This window comes from Ctenopharyngodon idella, chromosome 6 (assembly GCF_019924925.1).
Source record: "Ctenopharyngodon idella isolate HZGC_01 chromosome 6, HZGC01, whole genome shotgun sequence".
NCBI lineage: Eukaryota > Metazoa > Chordata > Actinopteri > Cypriniformes > Xenocyprididae > Ctenopharyngodon > Ctenopharyngodon idella.
The window spans coordinates 17,639,385-17,666,664 of record NC_067225.1 but is presented as its reverse complement, the minus strand read 5'-3'; the positions used below and the strand labels follow the sequence as shown (position 1 = coordinate 17,666,664).

At 35.7% G+C, this 27,280-nt stretch overlaps 1 protein-coding gene across 2 annotated transcripts in view; it reads right to left on the bottom strand.

Moving 5' to 3' along the window:
- Window positions 1-27,280, bottom strand: part of rab6ba (RAB6B, member RAS oncogene family a) — a 93,506-nt gene that overhangs the window by 53,352 nt on the left and 12,874 nt on the right. For both annotated transcript variants that reach the window (XM_051897775.1, XM_051897776.1), the window contains exon 2: window positions 2,177-2,235. In XM_051897775.1, coding sequence (XP_051753735.1) covers window positions 2,177-2,235 — 59 coding nt within the window. The remainder of the gene's footprint in view (window positions 1-2,176; window positions 2,236-27,280) is intronic.

The following is a 27,280-nucleotide window of genomic DNA, read 5'->3' as shown; positions in this document are numbered from 1 at the left end:
TGGCGATTGCGCAATGTGTGCTGAGGCTCTACCTACTTTGACGTGGAAATCTTTTTCGGTTCATTTAATTTGTTCAGACCGTCAAAGTCAGATGCAAGTAAAAACATGAACACTGGAGAGCTGCTTTATTGTAGAAACTGAAATTGTAATTCTAATCAAAAGAGACACTGTTTTTTCATGTTTAATACTGTAAAGCTGTTTGCTTTCAAACAATCTGTTGTATAAAGTGGTATGTAAATAAACGCGATGTGACTTGACTTGACTGCAGAGCATGTGCAAACATATCCACTATGATCAGATGCTTTCTTAACTGCTATTTTCTCACTGATGTCATTTTTGTTGTGTGTTTATTTTATTATTGAGAGGAAAGCACACAGCACATATCTACATATTCATCTAAATGCCACTCCCAGCAGTGTGGGTGGTGCTGGGATGTTCGGTAACAGTATATTCCTGCAAAGGTATTTTGAACTTCGAAGAATGAAAAATAAATTTGCTGTGAATATATTGGGGCCTTTAGGTACTAAAACAGCACCAACTCCCAACAACTGAGGCCAGAGTTTTACTGTGAGTTTTCAACACTAACAATACTTCACTCACAAACACTCACAAACACAATCAGTCCACTAGTGCCCAATCCTACTAGTGATGGTTACCTTATATACAAATTCCTCCAGCTCTTATTAATTAGAACACACCATTAACTCTTGCCTTATTCCACTCCATAGACATGATTAAGAACGAGAGCTAAAACAAATGTCAATAAATACAATAAATAGGATTGTTTCCCAAAACACTTGCACAAACTGAAATTATGTTTTTAAAATTTCACAGAAAATGTCACAATTATTAAGTTCAAATGCTAGTTACAGCTAAAAACAATAAAGCTATTACAAACTCTATTTTAAAACTACAATGATGTTTTTTTTTTCATTTCTTTAATGAAAAATAAGAATCAAACCTTTTTTGCGTATTGTGACGCATATCAAAGCGTAACAAAGTATTGAAACATTTTAAAATGTAGGGTGGGGACTTGGTTCTATCCATTGTGTCACTAATATTCAGTTGTTTGTTTATCTTAGTTTCATTTTCATGGACTTTTATTTTGTATTTAATCAATTTCCTGGTTTCCTTTGTTTGATTTTCCCACCACTCTTTAGTTACCATGGTTACTGATATGATTAGTTCTCTTAGTTCAGCTGTGTATCATTAATTCACCTTGTTTGGTCCTCCTTTTCCTTTGTTCAGGAATTATTATTATTAAACTTTTTCATCGTCATCTTTGTGCGTTTGTCTGCAACACATCATGACACATTGGTTGTTGATTGGTTTTGTGATTGTTGATTGGATGTGGGTGTGGCTATCAAAATGAATGTGAAGTACAGTCAATTTTGGAGAGTCGGGGCTTAAGCAGACTAAATGATTGCATTTAAGTCCAGCATATGTCACCAGAGAGAAGTCTGTTGTTTTCCGGAAGACAGAGTTATAACATTTTGATGAAACATTACAAGGTAAAAAAAAAAATGAAAGAAAGAAACATACATGAATAAATTGAATTTTCATTTCATGATGACTTTAAAAGTCATCTTACAGGATAAAATAGTTCCTGTAATTAAACAATCACACATATACATATATACAAGCAAATCAATCTCATATGAGATGGATTCCTTTCTCTGTACCAGCTCTCTCACAGGTTTAATTAAAAAATATGAATCTCACATAGACAACAGTTCCCTTGAGATGTTTCAAACAGCATGCTTTCCACCCCCACATTATTCAACAACAACAGTCTATATCAACCTGTAGTGTGCTTCTGCTGAATCTACATCTGGCTCACCATTCACCAAGAGTTTCGCTACACAGTATAATATGAGGTAAAATCAGGTCCTACTGTCATATGACACTGACCGTACATAGGGGTGTATATCGGAGATGAATAGTCAAAATTCACAAAAACGTTTATGTGATTTAATAACCACACAACTTTACAATAATGCTGAACATTTATAATCAATTTGGAAGAATTGTCCTCACAAATGAAAAACTCAGCCTATTATGTTTTCTGAAGATTGTGCGAAATAACTCTTTGACGCTGCACAATAAGGGGAGGGACACTTTGAGCTCTCTGAGTGACAGAATGACAAGGACGTCAAGCGGCCCGCCAGCTGCCTACCTGATATGTGTTGTCAAAGCTGTCGTACATGAAGCGTGTGATCAGGGAAGTCTTCCCCACTGTAAGAGAACAAAGAGAAGAGAAACATTAAAATAGAAGCCATTTGAAAGCAGACGGCAACTGAGGAAGCCAGTGAAGCCTGCCTGGGCTTACTGGATTGATTTGCAAGCTGTGGGCTGCCAACTGTGCTAATTGAAACCTCTGCCAAGAGATCTAATCATTCAATAGGAGACTTACCCAGAAGGTCGTCAGTGAATTTATGGAACCATTGAAAATCATTGCATTAGGACTAGGGCAGAGTTACCATCCTAAACCATCTCAGTCTTAGATTTGAAGGATTGAAAAGGATTTCTTTTATGTAAGAAAAGACTCGATTTGTCATCAGCTATCATATGAGACACTGAAATTGCTACATTTTCCAGTGCAGCACATAACAGTGTTTTATTTTCACATCTACATTTCATGAATGGTAATATCCTCACACTTTTTGAAGCTTCAAGCAATAAAAAAGGTATTAAAAAGGTAGATTATTTAGATTCGACTTCTTTTGAGGGAAGTTTATTAAATCTGGGGTAGAAAACAGTTTAAAATATCCTAGTAACAGCATCACAAAACCTAAACTCAGATATGAGACTGCAATAAAAACATCAGCACAACTTCATCTGCCCTGCTGACCTGAGATTCCCCTGAGATGCAAGGGAAAAACAGATACCTGTGTAGATAAATGGATGAATTTACCCACACCCACACATCCACACAGAAAATAACTCTGAGCTACAGATCAAATAAAGGAGAGAGCAGGATTTCCCATGGCTGAGAAGTCTTTGCAGCGAGTAGACTGGAGGCTGCAGGTCACAAGTCATTTAAATGCTAATTTTCCCTAAGACACTGATCTGTCTCCGTTTAAAAGCGAGGAGGATCTAAATTAATGGGGCTCATAAGGCTTTATCTAATGCTTTTGAGTAAATACTGAATTATGGTTTGGGCTATCCCCCTTCCCTCCCCATTTAACAAACCATGATTATTGAGTGCACATTAAACTGCTGGATGGAAGATAGCCAGTCATCCTGATAGCTGACGCTGAGAGGCAGTCGCTATGTTAAAACCACAACGTCACATACATAAACCATCAGCTCCTACTGCAGTGAGACCAGTGGGAATAAAACATCTTAGATTTGCTTTGCTAAAGCAGTGTAGGTTAAAATATTGGAAATTTAGATTTTCTCTAGGAAATCCCATATAACAATTTGAGGTTGGTATGATTTCCAGTTTTCAGTGTCACAAGATCATCAGAAATCATTCTAATATGCTGATGCTCAGTAAAACATTAAAACAGTAAAACTTTTTTTTTTTTTTTTTTTTGTAGCAAGTATTTACCGTCACTTTTGATCAATTTAATGCATCCTTGCTGAAAAAGGTATTAATTTCTTTCAAAAACAAAAATCTTACTGACCCCAAACCTTTGAACAGGCTACTTTAAAGCCTAAACAGAAATTTAAGAAAAACATCACTCCAGTTTATAACCAGCAATCTTTTCCTTTCAATATTCTATCTCCTTAGAATCCACCAAAGCAGACAGCTCAAGCTCTGTTTCTAATGGATAGAGTGGTGGGCGTCTAATTTTAGTCCTGTTAAATATTTAATATTATGTCATTTAGTGGAGCAGAGGGCATCCAACATTTTTCAGTTAATCACTTATACCAGGCACCAGAGCAATAGCTGGACACAGGGCTTAGTGCTTAGCCTTTACTGTGATAGATTGGATTTGGTGCTTTGACTCCACTAAGAGCGCCCATTAGAGGCACAATCAGATAATGGATACAGGATAAGGAAACGGGAAGGAAGAAACTAAAGTAACTAAAGTATGTTGAAAAATGTAAGGATAAGCTGGCAGATTAATGGGAGAAGCTAGAGATAGAATAGATCAGAAATAGAATTTTGCCTTATATCTTTAAATCACATATATACCACTAAAGGTACATGACACAGACTGTTCAGTGCTGCACAGAGTGCCTCATACATACATTTACACAGAAATTTCAAACAAATGAATAAAAAAACAAACTGAATAAAATTTTAGTTTCCACAAAAATAAGCAACACAACTGTTCTCAACATTTATGATCATAAATGTTTCTTAAGCATCAAATCAGCATATTAGACTGATTTCTGAAGGATCATGTGACAATGAAGATGATGCTGAAAATTCAGCTTTGCCATCACTGAAATAAATGACATTCTAAAATATAAAATAGAAAACAGTTTTTTAAAATTGCAATAATATTTCACAATATTACTGTTTTTACTGTGTTTTTAATCAAATACAGTAACTGAAACAATGCAAAATAATAAATGGTTATATACAGTCCTGGTATATTTAGCTAAAAAATGCATTTTGTTACTATGGTCTGCATCAGAGGCTCCATCTTTTAAAATGTGGATATCACAGATTGCTACATGGTTGCCACTTGAAAAGCTCACCCACGATAAACATAAAAAATCTCACAAATTCTGGCTGATATGGTCTCCCCTTTGGGAATATATAAAAGAGCTTTTTTGACGAACATACAGGACTGCTATTAACTTCCTTTAATTTCCTATTTAAAGATTGCTCTAAAACAGTGTGAACTTTTTATCTATTGTCGTGTTTACATTTGCATACATGTCTTTTTTTTTTTTTACATCTACTTGTTCTTCTTTTATAAATTTTTTACTTCTTGTCTTTTAGGTTTCATACATTCTGTAACATGAATATATGCTGTGATACTGTTAATGTTAATTTGATACTGTGGGCAAACAATTAAAAAAAAAAAAAAAAAACATTACAAATAACACATTATAAATAATTATGTAATAATATATACTCTGTTATGGCAACTGCAAAGTCTAAGGGCCAGATTTACTAACAGCTTGCACCAGCGCAAACCCACTTTTGGTGTTAAAAAAACTACTGTCGGGATTTTCTAAAGACACGCAGTGCAAAACTAATGCTAAAAAGGCGTGGACTGAGTCGTTTTTGTGGCTGACCTTATTGCATATGCATTTGTAGGAGTTTCCCTTTTGGATGCAAAATTTATGGGAGGAGAGTATTTAAATGAATCACGCAACGCGATTTACTAATGTTTGCGCTAGTCAATTTACCGGTATTTGCACCATTATTTAACGCCCCCAAAAAAGTATGTCTTAACCCATTTTGCGACATGGCTGCAACTGTTGCTGCTAGGAGGAGACACTGCAGAGAACAGAGAGAGTGTGGAGAAAATGTTTCCCACTCGTATTCATTTCTTGGGAATGCCAGAGGAAGACTTTATCCGTATATTACATGTAACAAGTAGATCAAGTGCAAAACTTGCCACTCCCATCGGTGCATTTGTGGAATAGCGCTCACGCTAATTTGCCCCATTTAGTAAATCTGGCCCCAAGGCTGCTCTGATGCTGCATTTCATTTGCACAAAACTAAAGCAGCATCAGACCTCCCCAGTCGAATCAGTTTGAAACCATGATTATTAATTGATTAATTAATTGATTAATTGAAATATTCATTTCATAGCCACCAAAACCAATGTCTCTTGACGTTTTTGTGACAGGTGCAGTTTATGAGAAACAGACTACCTCACCTCGAGTGACACAATGACGTGTTATATTTATATATTTTTAATTTTCATAAATCTAAGAAATTATATAAAATACAAGTGTGAAAGAAAAAAAAAATCATATGTAGTGAGATTAAAGGGGTTATGAATTGAGAAATCAAGTTTTCCTTGAGCTTTTAATGTATAAGAGGTCATTGTACTATGAGAATATCCTGTAAGTTTCAGAACTGAAAACTTCCTTGTTAGTCCAATAAAAGCTTTTATTGACACCAGGCCCATCGAACAACTGATCCTGGAATGTGCCTATTTATGACAGATAGGTGAAATGCTGCCTCCGCAGAAGAAATCAACGTCTACTTCATCATTGCAACATTAGCCCCGCCCACTGACGTGTTAGTGAGATACAGGACAAGAATAACATTACCTTTCAAAGGATCCTAATGCTAGGAATATGGTTATTTATTTTCAACAGTGTGAATGTCTCAATTGAGCAATATTTATTTGTATTTGCGATTTCACAGTAATGCAACAACATGTAAGTAACTGTGTTCATTCTAATGCCTGATTTTGATATGTAATGATTCATGTACAGTCAGATGTTCTTTGTCTATGTGTCAGTAAATCAAACCAGTGACTATGGTCAACTTCATGTTGTTTCTCTTAGTAGGATGAAAATAATCTGTTAATTAAACGGTGATTAAATTATATAAAGAAAGCGATCAAAGAACGCTCCCTTTACAATCACTGAAGCTGTCAATCAAACAGCGTTTGATTGTTTATCAATTTAGCAGTGACTGACTTCTGGACACGCGCCAAAACTCCCATTTTATTCAACGAATCTCAGTTACAATGCGTTTGCATTGTTAGTGACGATGAAAGCATTCGTTGGTGTGCATAAATGGAGTTGCAATGACGAGATCACTGCTTTCATGGCTCAACAACATGTCTGTGATCGACTACTATGTTTTAATGCCATAGATATAAATGTAATGCAACACTTTTCATGATTAGTTAACCTTGAGAGATGTAATAGTAAAAACATGCTAAAAGTTTTCGAGAGAGTAATACTTAGCTATTTCAAATGGAAAAGTGTGAGCCAATCACAGCAGTGGGCCTTTACACTGAAGTCTCACAGCAGACACGCCCCTTCAAACAGAGCGTTCACATAAGAGGGCTACAATCAGGGTAGGAAAAATGCCTTTTATTTCTAAATTATGATGATTTTTGATGTAAAAAGCATACTAACATTGTAAGTGCACCCCAGGAAACATTATAAAACAAAACAACGCAATCATGACCCCTTTAAAGCTTAACAAAGATGCTTTTTCCTCCAGCATTCAACAAAGATTTTTTTTTTTGTTCAGCATAAGAAAGAAAGCCATACAGGTTTGTTATGACATGAAGATGAGTACATGATGACAGCATTTCATTTCTGTATGAATTATTCCTTAAAATTTTGCTGAAAAGACTATAATAGGCTATGTAATGGAAGATACCTATTGACAACTTACCCCAAATACATTGACAATGTGCCACAAAAGGTCAATGTGTGTTTAATGAATCTTATTTCCTTGGCAATAACAGCGGAAATAACACTCCAATAGCTTTTTTTAGCCAAGACTATATGGTATATGCTTATACCGAAATTGACTTGAAAAATAATATCACCCTGATAAATTCTTTTAAGTCTAAATCTTATTAAAGAACTATGACAAAACATGGATGCAACCGACAGCAGAGTCCTCTGTTACAGAGATTTGGGTCTTTGATATCTCTTTAATACATACTCGAGGCGCTGCTTGATAAATGTTAGCAGACACACCAAGAACTCCAAGTACTGAATTTAAAACAGCTTTATTTCATCACTATTATATATTCATGACAAATCCACTCATGTATGCTGATAAAATCCTCAGCACTAATGTTGTGAAACCAAGTTTTAGGAGAGAAACACTCTGAACTAAATGCCACAGACAATCTGTCAGCAATATCAATTATGAAAGCTTATCAGTCCAGCTAATGAACTTCATTTTAGGAGGTTTTTGTATCTTATCATGCAGGAATTATTTAACTGTAATTAGTGCTTGATAATTAGCATACATTATTTATCTTAGCATGGCTGAAAATACAGGGGTCATGTAGGGCTCTATAATAATGATAATAATAATAATAATAATTTATTACATTTATATACCACTTTTCTTAGCACTCAAAGCGCTGTACATATACGGAAGTGGGGAATCTCCTCAGAAGATTCTGTTTTCTGTTTGAATATTTCTGGATTCTGTTTTAATGTTTTGGTCAATAAATCAGAAATCACATCTAATCAATTGAATTAATAAAATAAAAAAATATATATATATTTTTAACATTAAAATGTCTTATGAAATGTTTTATTTTTTCCATAAATTCCATTTTATTTTGAAACAATTCCTTTATAACAAAACACTGCATTTTTATTTTATTTTAAAAACATAACAGAGGTTTACTGTATAAATTAAAACATGGATGAAATGTTTTACTAAATTATTATTATTGTTGTTATTATTACTATTACTTTGAGAAGTATACATTTTACTATTCAATAAACTACAACAGGTAAACATGTCAGCTGTGTAGACATTAACAATATTGTTAACAATTCTCTTTTTTTTTTTTCAATAATGATATGGATTTTAAAATGTCAAGATCTTTTAGTCTATGCTATTTCCTGTTGATGCCTGAACTTCACATTATTTGTAGTGCAACTGTCATTCAATAATCACAATACATATATACATCCATCCACTGGACTGGATGTGTACAAGACATATGACAATGTTTAAAGGATGCATTGAGAAGGAGGCCAAACTACACTGAATGGCCAAGTGATGTTGACATAATTATGGTCCATGACACTGGCTCAGATTCTGTGTAAAGAACCATTCTTTGTGACTGTATATAGTTCTCAAGTTGGAAAAGACGTTCAGATGGAAAAGATGTTCCCTCTTTAAGTGAACCTTAGTTCGTAGGACATCCACAAGATTGATTGATTGATTGATTGTTTGATTGATTGGAGCCATGCCATCCCTTTAATTTTTAGATCAGTTGTCCAGGCTATCAGTGCCTGATACACTAACAGGGGTGCGGGAAGATGTTTTAGGTTGGGGGTGCCTTTTTTTTTTTTTTAAACAACATTGAAAGCTCAGCCGAACAGCTGATCATAGCTGTACAGGGCGGGGTTTCATTTCTCATCTCCATAAATATATCTAGTAGCAAAGCTAATGCAAGGGCTAGAAATCAATTAATCCTTTGCTGATACTTCCTCGTCATCATTGAGAGTGCAGTTCATGTTCAACAACAGATGCCACGGGAGCGCAAGCGCTTGTGGAAAGGAGAAGGCGCGGCCACGCTTTCCACACGTTTTTAGACGCGACATATAAATGGCCCCTAAAACACGTCAAAACTCCACGAAGTAGCCTACAACAAGCGTATCGATGAGAACACTAGTTTGAACAGCATACACACCAGGGCATTTGAGATTTATCACAATTTTGACATTGCTTGCAATCGTAATGCAACGGGCTGGTCTACAGGACATAGATTAAACCTTTAAATAAAAGGGTAGTTGAGCTGTTTCTATCATATAAAAGATACTGCTGCACAGCGACAGGAAATAAAAATGCCTACCACAACACCAAAAGTGGACTTGCGCTGAGGAGTAGAATTCTTTCTATGCACACTGCAACGGTCACAAAATGACGTCATACTCTGTTTTAAAAAACATAATTTAACATATAAATTACACAGTTTATAGCCCACTTAAAGTGTTTTTTACAAATAAATTACATTATGCTGAAAATGAATAAATGTAAATGAAAAAAAAATTGCGTTGCATTTACAATCCTGTGAAAACAGGGGGTGCTGCAGCACACCCAGCACCCCCACTTCCTGCGCCCCTGTACACCAACTTGAAAATTCAAGTTTGTAAGAAGTGAGAAGGTAATTAAGAGGGTGAGAGGGTGATGTGCACAGAAAGACACTTACAGACTCCAGCTAATGGCACTCTAATTGTTCTCCATGTGTTTTTATGCCCCTCAGTATGTGCTGAGTGTGATGAATCAGAGAATTTGCAGTAAAACATGAGCTTTCCTGGGAAACAGATGAAAAACAGCAAATAGCTGACGGACAGAGATGCATTAACGACAGCTTTGCAGGTGTCACTATAGATTCATCAGCAAAATTTTTTCCTGTTTTTTTTTGCTTTCCACTGCACTTCTTGCATTCTTTGTCTCTGTATATAGTTTGATTTCATTACATACCTGAAGTGTGATGGCTTGAACAATGACTAGGGCCCTATGATTATGGCAGTGGCGGCGCTAGGCCAGGGCTTGCTGGGGCTATAGCGATGATTGGTTCATATTACGCTTGAACTGGAGACGCTACAGTTACCTGTCACGCCACATTAAAGAGCCACAAAAACACATTTATTGTTTGAATTTTGTGATTAAATTGACAGAATTTGAACACCGTTTATTAAAAGTAACAAAAATATTAAAAGTGACAAAAATTAAAGTAACAAAGCACAAAGCTTTTTGCGATTATTGGATGGCAGTTGCACTACAAATAATGTGAAGTTTAGGCATGAACAGAAAACAGCATAGACTAAAAATTTGACATTTTTGAATCCATATCAGTATTGAGAGAAAAAAAAAAAAAAAAACGAGAATTGATAACGATATTGTTAACGTCCACACAGCTGATGTGTTTACCTGTTGTAGTTTATCCACATTGTCTGCACACTGCCTTTCTGCACTTTTACTTGGGTGTTCATTCATTGACAAGGAAAGATGATCTTCTGTGTCTCTGTCGTTTTTTTTCCACGGAAACTTTAATGCGAAAAAAAGTCTCATTTTATTATGTCAGCACAACAAAAGATGTGATAGGCTACTCATCACAGGTAAAAAGGCAATACATATAAATTTATATTGTTGCCACCAGTGGCGAAAATATCACTCGCAAATTAATATTTTTGGTCGACCATTTTGGAGCAGTCTGGAGCCCTGGATAGTTCACCAAAAAATAAAAATTCTGTCACATTTACTCACCATCAACTTGTATGACTTGCTTTCTTCTATTGAACAACAACAACAACAAAAAAGATATTTTGAATTTCTCTCTTCTTTTTTTGTCACTACAATGGAAGTAAAATGGTAATACAACTGTTTGGTTACCAACATTCTTAAAAATATCTGTTATGCTCTGCAGAAGAGCAAAATGCATATAGGTTTGGAACGACATGAGGCTGACTAAATGATGAAAGAATTTTCAGCCTCATAACTCAAATGGACAATATTCTGTGCATGTTCATGTACAGATAAAGCTATATGATTTATAGGTTATTCAGTACAGGGGAGAATACGGATGGTAGTAACACTGCTTGCTTGAATGTCTGTAACTCAGAGGGTTTTTTCATTCACATTTTATCACAAATGTTGATATAATTTTTCCACATTTATCTGATACAAATCAAAGTTGTTGCGAAATTAAACTAGGCACGGGCGACATGACCAAAATCGTATATCATGATACAAGTAATGTTATTTCACAGTAATCGCAACATAGATATTTTTGCTGAAATAAGGATGTGATCGTACCAAAATTTTAAATGCCATTGTAATTTCTCAATTTTTGGTATTTATTTCAATTTCAATATCAAAAAAAGTTATACAGACAGTGTTACAGACTACCCCATGTTAAAACACTTCCTCTTTACCTAGTGTTGTGTGAGTGTACATATAGATGCAGTTTGTTTTCTGCTAGCACAGTGTCATATGTGTGTTTTACATAGCAAACAACGGCCTCCCGATTGCGGTAATCAATGACTTTTAAAACCCATCTAACCTTAGCTCCACATGATCTCTATTCAGCCCAGCTTCCACCCACCTTTTGCGCAAAACTGTTTCATCTTGACATTTGAACAAATCAATATTTTTTTCTTCAGGGCCTGAGACCTATCGATTGCCATTAAACTCTAATTAATGTGGAGAGGTACGCTGGTCTCCCTCAGACACTGAGAATAAAGAGTGGCCCTTTGAACACTTCTCCCTGGATACCAGCCCCTACAAGAGACTCAGTAGAAGCCCCAGTCACTGGCTGATCTAGCCCTGCTATGTACAAAACCTTAGTTGTAAAGAGCCATTCGATACATCAACATCAAAGCAGCTCGCATATAATGCTTCCTAACATGATCATGAAATTTGCATATGCAAATGTCTCTCCCTTGGAACTCTATTAATTAGGCTTGGGTGTTGCCACGATGAGGCTAGGCATTGTTTATTGTGATTTGTTGGTATTCACAGTACAGCATAATGGCACACTCTTCTAATCCCCTGCTGTTAAATGTCGACCATAAAGACCAGTGGATAGTATTCTAATTTGCTTATGTTACAAGCCAGCTTTGGCAACAATGCGAGGTGCAGTAATTACCTTGATCTAAAACCTCTCTAGAGGCACCACTTTTTTGTAATGCAAAAGCTCCTCTATTTTCGGGAGGACTTCTTATCTCAACCAGAAATATAATGTGTGTGTACGCTTTAAAATGCAGGTTAGCAAAATGTCTTTTGTATGCTACAACCACAAAAAAGTAATTTAATGGGCATCATGAGAAGATTTTGCTTTATGCACTGAGCCAAACACCCCCTGGGAGGTCACTAGCTATCAATTATACAGTGATGTCATATAGACAGCTTCATATGCATAAGTGCTGTGCTTGAAGTCACACAATCGAGCAATTAACAGGTTTCTCTTTTAATCAGCTGTGCCCCCTATCTGTCCGTTCAAAGGCACTGTGGTGAGGGTTGCCATCATGAGGCCCAATTAAAACCAGTATAGGAACATCTGCTGCCCCTAAAAAGCTGTTACTCTGCATCTTAACCTGCAGAGCCCACACACCTATAGACTGCCAGATTAAAGGCTTGCTCACTGCGGCTCAAATGAGGAGATAGAAAGGAACAGAAACCACATGCTAAAGGTCAAACTTACACCTTCTGGACAAGCAGCCACACAGGGAGAACACTGATACACACTGCAGAGGTGGAAAAAAAAACACTTTATGAGTGTTTAAACTACAGTAATGATGTTTTTGGGACAATGAAATATGAAAGTGTCTAAAATAAATAAAAGGAAAAACCTGTGCCAAGTTCTTTGAAATGTACTATTTATATTCAAACCAACCCAATCTTACGGCAATTCGTACGTATTTTACGAGGTGGCTAATTCGTACGAATTCATACGACCTCACTCGTACAAATTCATATTTTTTTTGCTAAATCGTACGCATTTTATGAGTTGCCAAATTCGTATGAATTCGTACGAATGACCTACCTCTAACCCCGCCGTTAAACCATACCCGTCACTGGGGTTTAGACAAATCGTATGAATTTGTGAGTATGAGTGCCACCTCATAAAATACGTACGAATTTTTCGTGAGATAGCATTGACTCAAACAGGTTATATGGTTTTGAAAAATGGTTATACCTTATCAAAAAAATAAAAAAATTTACATTTAATGATTAAAAAAAAATCAATTAAAAAGTATTAACAATTCTTTAAATGTAGAATATATACTATACACATCTTAATTATTATAAAAAGTAAAGGTCATTTTTTACAATTATTTATGAATTATAATTAATAATTAATTATAATTAATTAATAATTAATTAATTAATTATAATTAAATGTTTCATTAAGATCATGAATTATTCATTTAAATATTTCATTACATTTTAGGTTAGTCACACCACATGACATTTTACAACATCAACTAACCTTGCCCTGTCATAATAAATCTGATATGTGACCCTGGACCACAAAACCAGTCATAAGGGTAAAATTTTTGAAATTGACATTTATACATCATCTAAAAGCTGAATAAATAAGCTTTCCATTGATGTTAGGATAGGACAATATTTGACCGAGATACAACTATTTGAAAGTCTGGAATCTAAGGGTGCAAAAAAATCAAAATATTTAGAAAATCGCCTTTAAAGTTGTCCAAATGAAGTCCTTAGCAATGCATATTCACTTCAATTTTTTTTTAATATATATTTACAGTAGGAAATTTACAAAATATTTTCATGGAACATGATCTTTGCTTAATATCCTAATGATTTTTGGCATAAAAGAAAAATTGTTGGCTATTACTACAAATATACCCGTGCAACTTATGACTGGTTTAGTGGTCCAGGGTCACATATTTTAAGAGACTTGACAGTCATGAGGATCTGTAGCTTTATGATATCATTTCCTGTTGTTTTTTTATTCCTGTATGTTGGTCGGGTCGCATCTACGAATGAGGCCTAGAATGAACAATGAACTTATATTAATGCAATTTAAAGCATTTTTAATACATTATTATACAAAAAAAGAGTGTCATGTCATTGACCCTTTTGTTTCTCTGATTCAAATTCCAATACTATATAAAAGAAAACAGGACTAAGGATTGTGCCTAATTAAAGCATGGTTATTGACTAATAAAAAGTTTATATCTGGGTTATTTCTTCAGAGTTTTAGGTTGTATAGTGTAGGTATCAGCCCACACATTTTTTACTGTGGCCTGCTGGAGAAAAACCCAATAAGTTCTATTTTAGGCTATTAAATTAGGGTTGCTTTTCTGTAGCTATTCCTTGGCCAGCAGATGGATTAATGGTAAAGGTAATTGGAGAAGCTAATTAAAAAGATTCTGCACATATGGCACCCAAGAGAATGGTTTAATTTCTTTTATCCATGAACACTTCTGTCAAAACTTCTTCCTCTAATTCATTAACTACAGGTGATGTAAAAAAATTAGTTAAATGTTTTCTTATGCGACTTCAATGCTATTAACCGCATCATACTGAACTGGACATTGTTATTTTCAACTTGGCCGTTTTTCTATAACACAAAATGAACATCTGTTTTGAAGTATATTGATCTATGAAGAGGTCAAGTGCTCCAGCTTTACCTTCCAGCAATTTAGTGGAAAAGATGCTTTTAGTGTGGCAAGGCTGTTGCTGTGCATTTAAAAGGTTGTTCACATAGGATGTGTTCTTGCGTTCAAAGGCAGCTAGATGTGGAGGAATGGAACATAATGTAGGTCAGGGGTGTCCAATCCTGCTCCTGGAGGGCCACTGTCCTGCAGAGTTAAGTTCCAACCCAATTAAACACACCTGAACCAGCTATTCAAGGTGTTTAGGCATACAGGAAACTTTCAGGCAGGTGTATCGTTGTAAGTTGGAGCTAAACTCTGCAGGACAGTGGCCCTCCAGGACCGAGTTTGGACACCCTTGATGTAGGTGATCTCGATGCTTTTTCACATTTTTAATGCAAGTTTCACAGTGATGAAAAACTGATTCGCATTGCAATGGTAAAAGACGTAGGAGAATGAATCGTGTGAACGGACACAATGTAAACAACCTGGATGAGGGTCAATTACAAATAAGAGTATTCAAAAAATGACTTAAAATGTACTCTATTAATGTTAATTTCACATGGTTTTTGAGAACCTTTACACTTTTTTTTGTTAAAAATGTCTCTAAAAATGTCATATGGTGTAACCAAGTAAAATTTAATAACATTTTCCTCACACCTTAAATACATGCATGCATATTTGAATTTTTTTTTTTTTTTTTTACAGGGAAAAAACGATTTTTTCTTACAAATATCATGAAATATTAATTCATAAATATCATTACATTTTCAATAATATCATTGACCCAAAAATTAACAGAGCTGTAATGACTCTGCAAGCTAGTCTATGATGAAAAGGCATCTATAGCCGATTTGGCACGTCTAGCATACACAGATGCCCATTCTCTCTGAAGATAGTGCTTACCATCTCCAAAACAATGATATCTCTCAGCAGTGATCCCTCTCTACAGCGTGCCAGAGAGAAATGGCTCCTGCTTTACCCTCTGGAGCATTGCCATCATGCATTCCCACTGAGGCCGAAAGCCAATCAGAGTCCTGTGCCACGCCCTAGGACTGCTTTCCACTCGCAAAGAGAAGGATAAAAATAAGCGACAGCCGGGTGGCCGTCTTGGCCCTGCCTCCTCCACACGACACTGGGACGTGAGCCCAACACACCGGAAAGAAACATACAGCATCAAAAATTCATTAGAGACAGAGAACAGGAGAGCTGAGAAAGAAAAGAGTGATGGAGCTAAGGGAAGCAGAGGGAGTGAAACTGGGATGTCAGTAGAGATAGTAGATATGGATGTTTGTTCTGTCTGGTGTTGGCTTGAGAGCTATGAATGTGCAGAGAAAAAAAAAAAACATGGTAAATTTATGCTCCAATGAAAAAAGTGATAAAAGTATAATTCTATTTATTTTGCTGTTGCTTTAACTTGCCCAACCTTTTTTTTTTTTTTTTTTTTGCTAGTTGATTTCTGATTAAATAGCAGCATATTATTGCTTTTATACAACATTCAATAGAGTGTGGCTTATTTTTGTAGGCCAAAACCTGAAACAAGGTAATATTTTAGCATTTCTGGTTCCATCATATTGAAGTCAATGGGTTTTTTTTAATGGGTTTCTGGTTAAATGCCTGAAATGTGATATCCCCTTGTGATTTTTGGAAAGCTTTTACTAACAAGTGGCTAAATGGGACTGCAGATATTTTTGGGCACATTAAGCATCACAGGTAAACTCATCTACTCACTAGTCACCTTTTTATAATCATGCTATTGCAAATTACTCTAACTCAAACTTTTTTAGGGAAAAAATTTTTTAAATAAAGACTGAAAGTTGTCAGAAGTCATGTAACTGTGGTGTTCATTCATAGTCTACGTTTAGGTTTTAATAGGCTGATTTAGGCTTCAAAATACATTAGAAATTGTGTTAATTTGTGAAGATTATCATGATGAACAAAAAGTTTAAGAAAGATAAACTTTTGTTGGTCACAGAGCTTATTTTCTGCAATAATTCAAAAGCCAATGGAAAAATCCTATTTAGTGAAAACAGATCCAAAGGCAAGTGGAGTGATACAAGAAGTGAAAATTCCCAGAGATAAAATTGTATTTGTATAATTAATATATACACATTTATATACACATACACAATTATATGTGACCCTGGACCACAAAATGTCATAAGTCGCATGGGTATATTTGTAGGAATAGCCAACAATACATTGTATGGATCAAAATTATATGCATCAAAAATCATTAGGATATTAAGTAAAGATCATGTTCCATGAAGATATTTTGTGACTGATATTTTATTTTATGACTGGTTTTGTGGTCCAGGGTCACATATATATTTTATTTCAAAAGTCTAGTTTCAGAGGGTTTATTTTAAGCCATCCAGAAACTGAGAAACTATTGTGCACCCATTCACCTTCATAGGCTTGCCAGTGAGAAGACTCAATATCCTCCAATGTTGTGTCTGTAAAGACAGCAGACATTTATTAGACAGAGTTGAAGAATAGAAAAGACATGAGATTGGGATCCGGCAGTGCAGTCTGCTCTTAAAAGCTTTAGCAAGTCATGTTTGCATAATTAACTCAGCAATCAGGAAGCTCACAGTATGTTCTTCTGAAATTATCTTTACCATCCAGTCAGGCATGAATACAGAGTCATAGACAATGAGCCGTTTCCTATTCTTCTAGAACAGAAAAATATATGCATTTTTAGTTGATTCCCAACCCAGCCAACATTGTCTGATGGCTATGTAAATGTGTGATTGTGATGCAGGACAATCTGGTTGTTGAATGGGTCATGAATTTGAGAAATTCAATTGTGTTTGGTGATGCTTGTGGCATAGATATTACACACTTCACTTTTAACTGTGGCATTTACATAAGTAGATTATGTATTATTGCTATGTTTCCTTCCTAACTAATAATAAATGTCCCTCCCTACTTGCTTTCTGGACTTTAGTCCCATCACCTCATTCCCTTTGTCCCAGAAATAATCCCAGATTTTCAAGTTCTTTTGATGTACTGTGAGGGTATCGTTGAGCAGGATTTGGAAGACTACTATGTGTAATCCTCTTTCTGCAAAAGGAATTAATGGAATGAGTAAGAAATTTCTTCATCCATGGCCCTAAATGGTCCTCTCAGAACTCAAATGAAGCATGAAAACACACATATTTAGAAGATTCCCCTTCTGTAAAATTCATAAAACCATCGTTTTATATGAAAAAAAAAAAAAATCACTATATAACACTTAAAGCTGTCAATACTCAATAGTGATCTGGGGCCGGCTGCATAAACTGCAAAGACTAGTCTTAGATTTTTTATAACTAGTGCTTGAAGTGAGCCGGTATAGTTCTATATTTTAATCTGTAGCATAGCCTCATTTTTTCTTGGGAATTGGCACTTCTCACATGTTGCCGGTACTCTGACCGCCCACACCGAAACATAGAATTAGGCTAATAAAGGCAGGGTAGGTGATTCTCTTCAAAAACATTTTTTGTTATGTTGCTTGAAATTCTCTTCACATCCTGATAGCAATTACAAAGTTAAGTGGTCTAAATTTGTTTATATGTATTTATATCATCTGTGGAAGGTGTAGGACCATAAAATGTTCGTCCAATCATATCCCTCAGTCCGAGGGATACGATAGTATGTCCTACCTTCCTGTCAATGTATGTTTTTACATACCCAGCCTTGCGCACCCTGTTCACGCCTTATACGTTATACATTATGCATCATCAACGCGTTTCATGCTATGCAGAGTTAAGACAGACGCCAGTCAGAAGCACCGCAACAAAACAGCAGCCACGTTTTACAGTTCCTCCTGAACCAAAACAACGATCTTATGCTGCGTTCACACCTTAACTACCGTAATTTGGAAGAGATGGAAACCCGTGATGTTATACTGGGAGTGGTTCGTGACTCGAATTTATGTGTTTTTGGTCCTTTTGGAGGAGGCATGGATTTGGGGACACTCTGAAGGGAGGGTGCGATCTTATGCTTTCAAAGCTAGCTTGCTATTGCTAGCTTCTCCGAAAATGACCTACCCTACTTTTAATTAATTATATACATCGCGCATTCAGAGCTTTTATAAGCTTTACGAACTGAACGGACCAATTATCTGTGACCAATTATCTAATTTGACTGAAGCCTAATTGTTTAATTTTGCAAGAGTGGAACGTGAATCACAATAGGCGCGTTCACCAGCACGCTCCAAAAGTCTGATAAGATTTGTGCAATCCGTTCCTACCGCTACGCTGATGATAAAATGTGCCACCCATTTGAATTCTACTGAGAATATACCATTTTAAAACGCTATGGAGAAAGTCAGAAAACTTTTCTCTTTCTACTTCAAGCACTGTTCATAACTTTTTTAAAGTTAGTTACATAAAAACGTAGATTGGACTAATTTGATACTAAAAAGTAAGACTGACTGCCCCTTGACTAACCGCTAGTTGGTCATACTAGTACTTGAGACACATTCTTAACATAATGGCTATGTTTATGCAACTGGCCCCTCTAGTACTTCGACAGTATATGGATAGTAATTGTTGCAGGATTCTCAAGGCCTAAGCTCAGTATCTTGTGTAGTATATAATGTAGAGCTAGAATGCTAATGCCAGAGTAAGACATTGGGAGTTTTACAGTATCTTACAATTTGAGTTTGTTATAGATGGCCATTCCTTGCTGAAAAGACTTCTTTTTTCTCCTCTGAGTGCAAGTGTTATTCCTGTGTGTGTTAGCCCTGTGATGGACTAGCCATCCATCTAGTGTGTTTGCCTGCCTATAGTAGAAGACACTGGGAGAGGCTTCAGCATTCCTGTGACCCTACATAGGACAAACGGTTTGGAAAATGGATTAAGGATGGATGCTGGTTGACCAAGGAAATTTTGACGGTTAAACTTGTAAAGAGGCCTTATTTGAATCACCGTTGAAAAAAAAACATCTTAAACCAGCCTAAAATTACTAGCTGGTTTTAGAACACAGGAATTACAAATGAGTTGAATCAAAGCAGAATTACAATTAAAATTAATTCAAAAGATATAATTTTTTAACAAGAAAAAGGAATGTTTGCAAAATCGCAAATAAGGTACACTTTCTGCCATTTCAAGTAGCCAAATCAATTCATATTCCAACTCATTAAAGGGACAGTTCACCCAAAAAATATAAATTCTGTCACCACTTACTCACGCTCATGTCATCCACCTCCCCTCCCCCCCATCCCACCAAAACTGTTTCGTTACCAACATTTTTCAAAATATCTTCTTTTGTGTTCTGCAGGAGAAAGAAAATCAGAGAAGATTGGAACAACAAGAGGATGAATAAATTATGATGGAATTTTTATTTTTGGGTGAACTATCAATTTCAAAGATGCCTTGTTCGAATCCTTGCTGAGGAAAATATCTTAAACCAGCCTAAAATGACTAGCTGGTTTTGTCTGGTTTACTCAGGACAAACTTTGAATGTTGAATTAGCAGCCTTGTTTAAAAAATTCTTTAATCTTAATGACTTGATGAATTTATATGTATTACAGACAGATAGATTTGTGTCTTCCAGGGTGGAAGAAACTTGTAAAATTCAGTAAACGTCCTGTCATTCAAATTATCTAATTATTATTAAATATATTTATTGGAAAGTGGCCAAATCAAGTGAAATTTCAACTAATGAATTTAAAGGGAAAACTTTTAGAAAATTCTTATTTTCTAAATTTTGCCCAGCCCTGCTGACCAGAGTCAGAGACCAGCTAAGACCAGCCAGCCTGCATAGGGTGTGTAATTTTTAATGATCCTCTGTTATTTGTGCATCTCTAACAAATTCAGTACACTGCTATTCAAAATGCAGGTCAACATTGTACAATACAGTCAGCAATAGACATCAGGGCATTGATTGACCTCTAAGGGCAAACACTGTATATTTTCTTCTTGCTTAAAAAAAAAAAAAAAAAAAAGAGACCAGGTCCCTTCACTCTGCTGCAAATGACTCTCAGCTGAACCATTCACTTTCTACTAGCACTGTGTAATGAAGCGTTTTGCTTCACGGTATAAGGGCAATGCGCCGCACACCAACAAACACACACCAAAGTAGTGACAATGGATTTAAAATATATGACTCCAGAGGGGGTTGTGATTGCCTTGAGAGAGAAGATGGGAGTCATATGTCTGCCATTTGAGGCCAGTCAGCCAGGAGAGGATGGTTTAATGTTTCAATGTTTAAATTAGATTCCCTTCAACCACGGCGACTGCCTGACTGAAAACTGAAAGACTCAAAAAAGTCTAACACTTGAAGCATGTCCAATGAGATCAGGTGAGCATGAAAGTTTCCTGCCGACACCAGCGGCACTCTACTGAAGCAAAGTGGCCACAACATGCAAAGATTACATAAAGAACAACAATGAGGATTTTCTATCTCAATACATAGAAATTAGTCCACCAAACCATGTCTTATGCTGTACAAACCATAGGGTCAAGGACTTGCTGTGGGGCCCAAGTAGGGCCGGCTTGTCAATACTGATAACTACTGATAACAATTTTGATGAACCGATATTGATTCTTAAATCCCAAAATCCATCTTTTAGTTAATGTAGTTTTTTGTTTATTTCTAGTTAGCGCTAACTCTAGAGTGGACCATTTTGCTAAATATATGCACTATATATTGCATATTCATTATATTTGTACTTAACCCATTAATGTCATAAAGTTTGACTAAATCTGTCATGAAAACAAGTTTTTTTTATAACAGGCACCTTTTAAATGTTTATATTTCAACAAAGAATTGGAGTAGAAACAAAACTGTATCATTAAGAAGTTAAAATAAAAACTGCAATTGCAATTTAAATGTCTGTATACAGCAAATTTTTGGATTGAATGCTGGTTATTATATCTAAAAATGAATAACAATTGAATATTATTGACTGTGTTAATTTTAACCTATAATATCATAGTAATGTATCAATTGAGAGTCCCTGTATAGTTCACAGCATTAGTTGAGAGGTTTCTCTCTCTCATGTACTGACCTGATATTTATCCAAATAAATCATTATTGAATTGAATCAGGATCAGAATCAAATCAAGAGCTTGGGAACTGTAATTGAAATCATTTTGTGAAATCAATGTCAATGCCCAACCCTAATATCTATATCTGAAATGGAATGCAGCTAATTTTCACAGGTTCATTTTTGTTAGATAAGGCTGCATACAATAGCCTAAATAAAAAAGAATATTAGTTAAAGCTCTTATAAATATTATTGATCATAAGTTCATAAGTGTTTGTTGGTGTGAGTGATGAGCAGTGTCTGAAATGTTGACTGTTTCAAGATGGTGGATGTGTTGACATCACACAATTGACATGTTAATCTTTATACAAAAGAATATAAACTAAGTTTTAATAAACTAAGTTTTGTCCTTAAAAGAATCGTTCTTTTGAAGCAAATCGGTTGTGAATGATTCAATGACTCAGTTGTCGCCACCTACTGGAAAATTATGTAACCTGCAATATTCTTAAAATACCGCTCAGAAATTTAGTCTCCAGCTGAGCAACTCTCAATGAGGTGAATTGAAATTCTATTATTATAGGTTTTACAGACCTCTTTAAATGGCAGTTCTAAAAGCCAATCCTTAAGATACAACACTCTCATTAAACGATTATGAACAAATGTTTACCTTCTTTGTGTTTAAAGAGACTGAGAGCTCTCTTGTGAGAGAACAGAGGAGAATTTATACTCCCACTGAAGCTGAATTATTGATCTTTGCTATTTTAATATGGCAGCAGAAGTGAAAACACATTTAATTAACATGGGCAAACTGATCTGTAAGAGGTCTGAGCAAAAGAACACCTAAACTGAGCACAGCTCAACCCCACTGAGTGTGTCATATTATAAAGGGCATATTCCAAGGGCATGAGACAGGAAGGATTAGATATGAGAGGCATTTTTCTTTCCTTCTTTTCTTTCTAATAAGACTCAACATTTTCATGTCCTTTCTCATTTTTCTCAAACTGACGACAGCAAGAATATCTGACAGGTTTTTGACATGAATCAAATTACAGGATACATCCTAGACAGGGTGGTAATTATACAAGGAACTTGCGCCAGGCTCTGTGGAGCGATTCTAGTCCTCCTCCATATCTCTGGAGCCCGTGCGTCATAGAAAGTGACGTACCATTCAGTGCAGCAGTGCTGAATATTGCATCTCTGTCTCCTACTCTTTTTTTCTTCATCCACCAACTTGTATATGTTTCTTATACTCCCTCTCCAAGCTCTCTTCGCTGCCTGTTATCTGATTTCCTAACTGTCTAGCACTAACTCTAGTCTTTGTCTTGTGTCTAGTTTATGCAGTGACTCATTGCTGTTGAACTAAGCTCCGTCTGTTAGAATCAGCCCTGCAGCCAAGACCCTGTAAATGGGCTCCTTGTGTAACGGTGGCCTCCTCGCCCCTAGCGAAGCTTCCCTTTCTGCGCTGAACCCATTTCCGTCTGCAGCCAGACGGCTCTCTGACCAGGGCACACCACCTACAGCTCATTATCTAGGTAACAAGGTGGATGAAGGTCAGTCAGAATGCTCTGAGCTTTCCTCTCTCACTGACTAAGAATGAGTATCATTTATGATACATATTGGGCAATGGGCACCACTTTAAAATGGTTTGTGTCAACAAATCATTACTATAAGTAAATAATTTGCTTCTGAATAGTTGCTTCTAGCACTCTATTATTATTATTATTAATATGCTAGTAATATTAGACTATTACATTTATTATGGTTCATTGGTATTATTATACTAATCAAAAATAATTTAATACATTCACACAAAGCAGGGTGCCAATACACATAATACTTTATTATGCGATTAGATCTCTTTCTTATCTTTATTTGCAACCACTGCTATCATTACAATGGTTTGCTATTATAATATTGTACAAACATGTATTTAATGTATTTAAGCAAACTGCCAATATACATTTTACTTTATTATGGATATATATTATAGCTTGTTTAGTTGGTGAGTATCTGATAAGAGCCCAAAATATATTTAATATATATTATAGCTGGTTTAGTTGGTCCAAAACACTCCCAGCACAGGGTGATCACCATCTTGTGTTCAGGCCTCATGTGATCCACACTAGTTGTGCTATGAGCAACATAATTCCCAAACAGCAAGTCAATCAACTAATTATTCAGCTGTAATTGGTGTCAAAGGCCCATCAATATCAGCAGCCAGCAGAAGCAGCCGAGTCACGCCTCACATTAATTATGTGTACGTGTCTAATGACTGCTGCTCTGAGAACCATAAATCCTTAGAGTACTGACAGACAAGGCTGCCAACTTCTGCCATTGCATAGATCCCAGTGTAAGATGGAAATCATCCAGGTAGCATTTCAATTATTTATGCAGAGTCTGGGCTTAAACACAGTCCACTAATTTAAACAACACATGTCTGTAAATATAAAATAGTTTGTGAGGTCACACTTTATTTTAATAAACTTTGGAATTACATGTCAACAAATTCTCAGTAGAGTGGATACACTGTAAAAAAGAATTGTTGGTTTAACTTAAAGTAAGTTACCTGGCTGCCTTAAAATTTTGAGTTCATTAAAATTAAAAATTTGAGTTAATACAATGAAGGCGATTGGTTTAATCAACAGAAACTCAAAATATTATGTTATCTGAACAACATTAATTAGTTGATAAAAGTTGATTTGATTTTCGTATTCAACTTTGATTTTCATATTCAACGCCTCTCGCAGTTCAAAACGCTTACGCTACTTCCTACACCTTACCTGTTTAACTTACAGAAAAAGCTTTACTGACGTGACACCAGTTCCGTTTTTTTTTGTAACTTGATTACGGAAGGCCGTCTGGCGGAAGCTAAATATTTTACTTCATAACTTGTTAAATTTTTTATTTTTTTTATTTTTTTTACACAAACGCATCGATTCGCTTCAGAAAGCCTTTATTAACCCCCCCCGGAGCTGTGTGGAGTACGTTTATAATGGATGGATGCAGTTTCTTCAGTTAATACTCGTTAGTATCGCTCACTGCTGTTATAAAGCTCGGATGCGTCAGGATATTTATTAATATATCTCCGATTGTGTTCATCAGAAAGAAGAAAGTCATATACACCTAGAATGGCTTGAGGGTGAGTAAAATAATTTTACATTTTTAAATTTTAAAAGTAATTTTCATTTGAAAGTGAACTAATCCTTTAAGTCTCAAATATGTATTACACTAAAACATGTGGCTTTAGAAGAAAATGCAATGCCCGATCACATGCACAAAACATCACTGAACTTGAACATTCAACATGATGAGTTCTATTTTATTTCCATGTTTTTGTCTTGACTGGTTTAAAAATAAATTTCAAAACAAAAGTTTAAAAAGAAAAAGTGCAAGCAGAGTTCTCTCATATGGGTCACTGCTAAAAAGCAGCTCACTGAAAGGCACATCAGTCTATGTCACTGGTGCGTGAGCACACAATTTGTCATTGAGGTACATAAAAACTGAATAGCACTCTTGAAGTTACAGATAACCAGCACACTGATCCAGGAAATTCAATGAAATAATCAGGTATATTGAAAGAATAAAGGCCAGCCTATTAACCTCACTAATAATGAAAGAAGAAAAACACCTACACTAACTACTGCCGTTCAATTCTTTCTTCATTTGGCCTGAGGAAGATGGCACCACCAAGGCAAATGAAAAGAGAAGAAAACCCCACTTTAAAAACAAGACCACTAACTCCTCTAAGGGATCCTGCAAGGAATGCATTATCATGGATAAAAAGGAAGGGAAATGAAGGCTGAGGGAGACTGTGGATGCTTGCTTTGATATTCAGCTTCATGTGAAGAAATAATAAACATTTTTCTTTCCAGGCGTCTCTAGTTGATTCCTTGCTAAAAGTCCCAGTTGGTTTTAGAGTATGTTAATTACCCATAGAGTCAATCTGAGCCATCGAGGCAGTTTAGCACAGCTGTGACTCAATCTTACACACACACACACACACACACACACACACCTTTCTGAGGCACATCTGATTGTGAATGCAAACACAGAATGGGACGATGATTCTTTTTTTTCTTTTCTTTAACCACAGATTAAACAATCCCAGAGGAATATTTTATTGGTCTTTCAAAGCACAAGTTTCTAAATTTGTGTTCACTGATGTATTAACTTTGTTTCAGATGTGTCTCCTAAAATAAAAATAGATACAAATGTTGACATACAGTAAAGGAACACAGATGAAATTAATAAATAGGTATTGCATAGCTCAGATATTTTGATCTTGAAAGAATGTAATGAGTTGAATTTATATTATGAGATATTATGTGATTACCAGGGCATTTTATAACAATAAAATATTTAACAATTAAATATTTTTCTTGGAAAAATCCAAGAAAAATATTTAAGCATGTCCATTAGGTCTCCATTTAATATATTATAATTGATTATTACAAATAGACATACTACTACTTGATCAACTTAATGCATCTTTAGTCAATAAAAGTATTTATTTCTTACAAAAATAATAATCTTTTAAATTGATCTGATTTCTAATCTCTCAGCAAGTCTCTCTATTCTGAGGTGCAAAGGAAAAGTAGTAGCCTACTCAGTTGGATACTCTACTGGTACTGCACCTCCCTGTGCCTGGAATTAGGAAAAGAGAGTTTATCAGACTGTCTAGAGTGTCAGGGAAAGAAAACAAAGGAGGTGAGCACAAGACAAACCCCGCTGACTTACTGATGGAGGGCTGATCTAGAGAAGCCAGATTAACGAGAAACTAAACATCAGCGGCCTGCTGGATTCACTGGAGTGAGACAGAGCTTCATGCTGGGAAAATGACACTTTTCCTCAACAATGACAGCAGCTCTGGGATACTGTTCAGCCATCTGAACAGTCCTCATTTTGACAATGCCTGTCCAAGAGCTGGGCTGTAATGGCTAAAATTCTGTCAACTTTGCTAGCAGAAATGTGCATAGTTATAAACTGGTTTGTTTTATTATCTTTTTAATTTTTTGCCTTATTACTTGCCTCTTTACAAAAATGTCTCCAAATATCTCAACCGCATCTTAAAATGTATTTGTTATTAGCTTTAAAAGTCCCAAACAGCTTACAGTTGGGCAACACTGCAGGGTTGACAATGTGGATGTAAAAGATATCATGCATATCACACAAGTTTCAATCGTTCTACCACTTCACCAATCTGTGTTTGCGGGACTCTCAACAGGAATATGTGTGGACAATCGAAGAAAACTATAGCCCAATGCGCAGTGTGTTTCAGAGAGCAGCTCATGATCTGGAGTTTTCAGTGGTTTGGAGAGGCTTTGATCACAGTAAATGCTGCTCCACATGAACTCCATCTCCGTAAGCGCTGTGGGTTTGGGTCATTTTGAAAACACCTTACCCTAACCCTAACACTCTCTGCATTTTTTTTTTTTTTTTTTGCCAAAATAAAAGTGCTAGGGTGTAACATTTAAAGGCAAATGCAAAGACAGACACTATTATTATTATGTCATATTGAATGGGTTCCATAAAAATAACAGAATGTGGCCTGAGACAACTTACGTGAAGAGAGATTTTAAATAA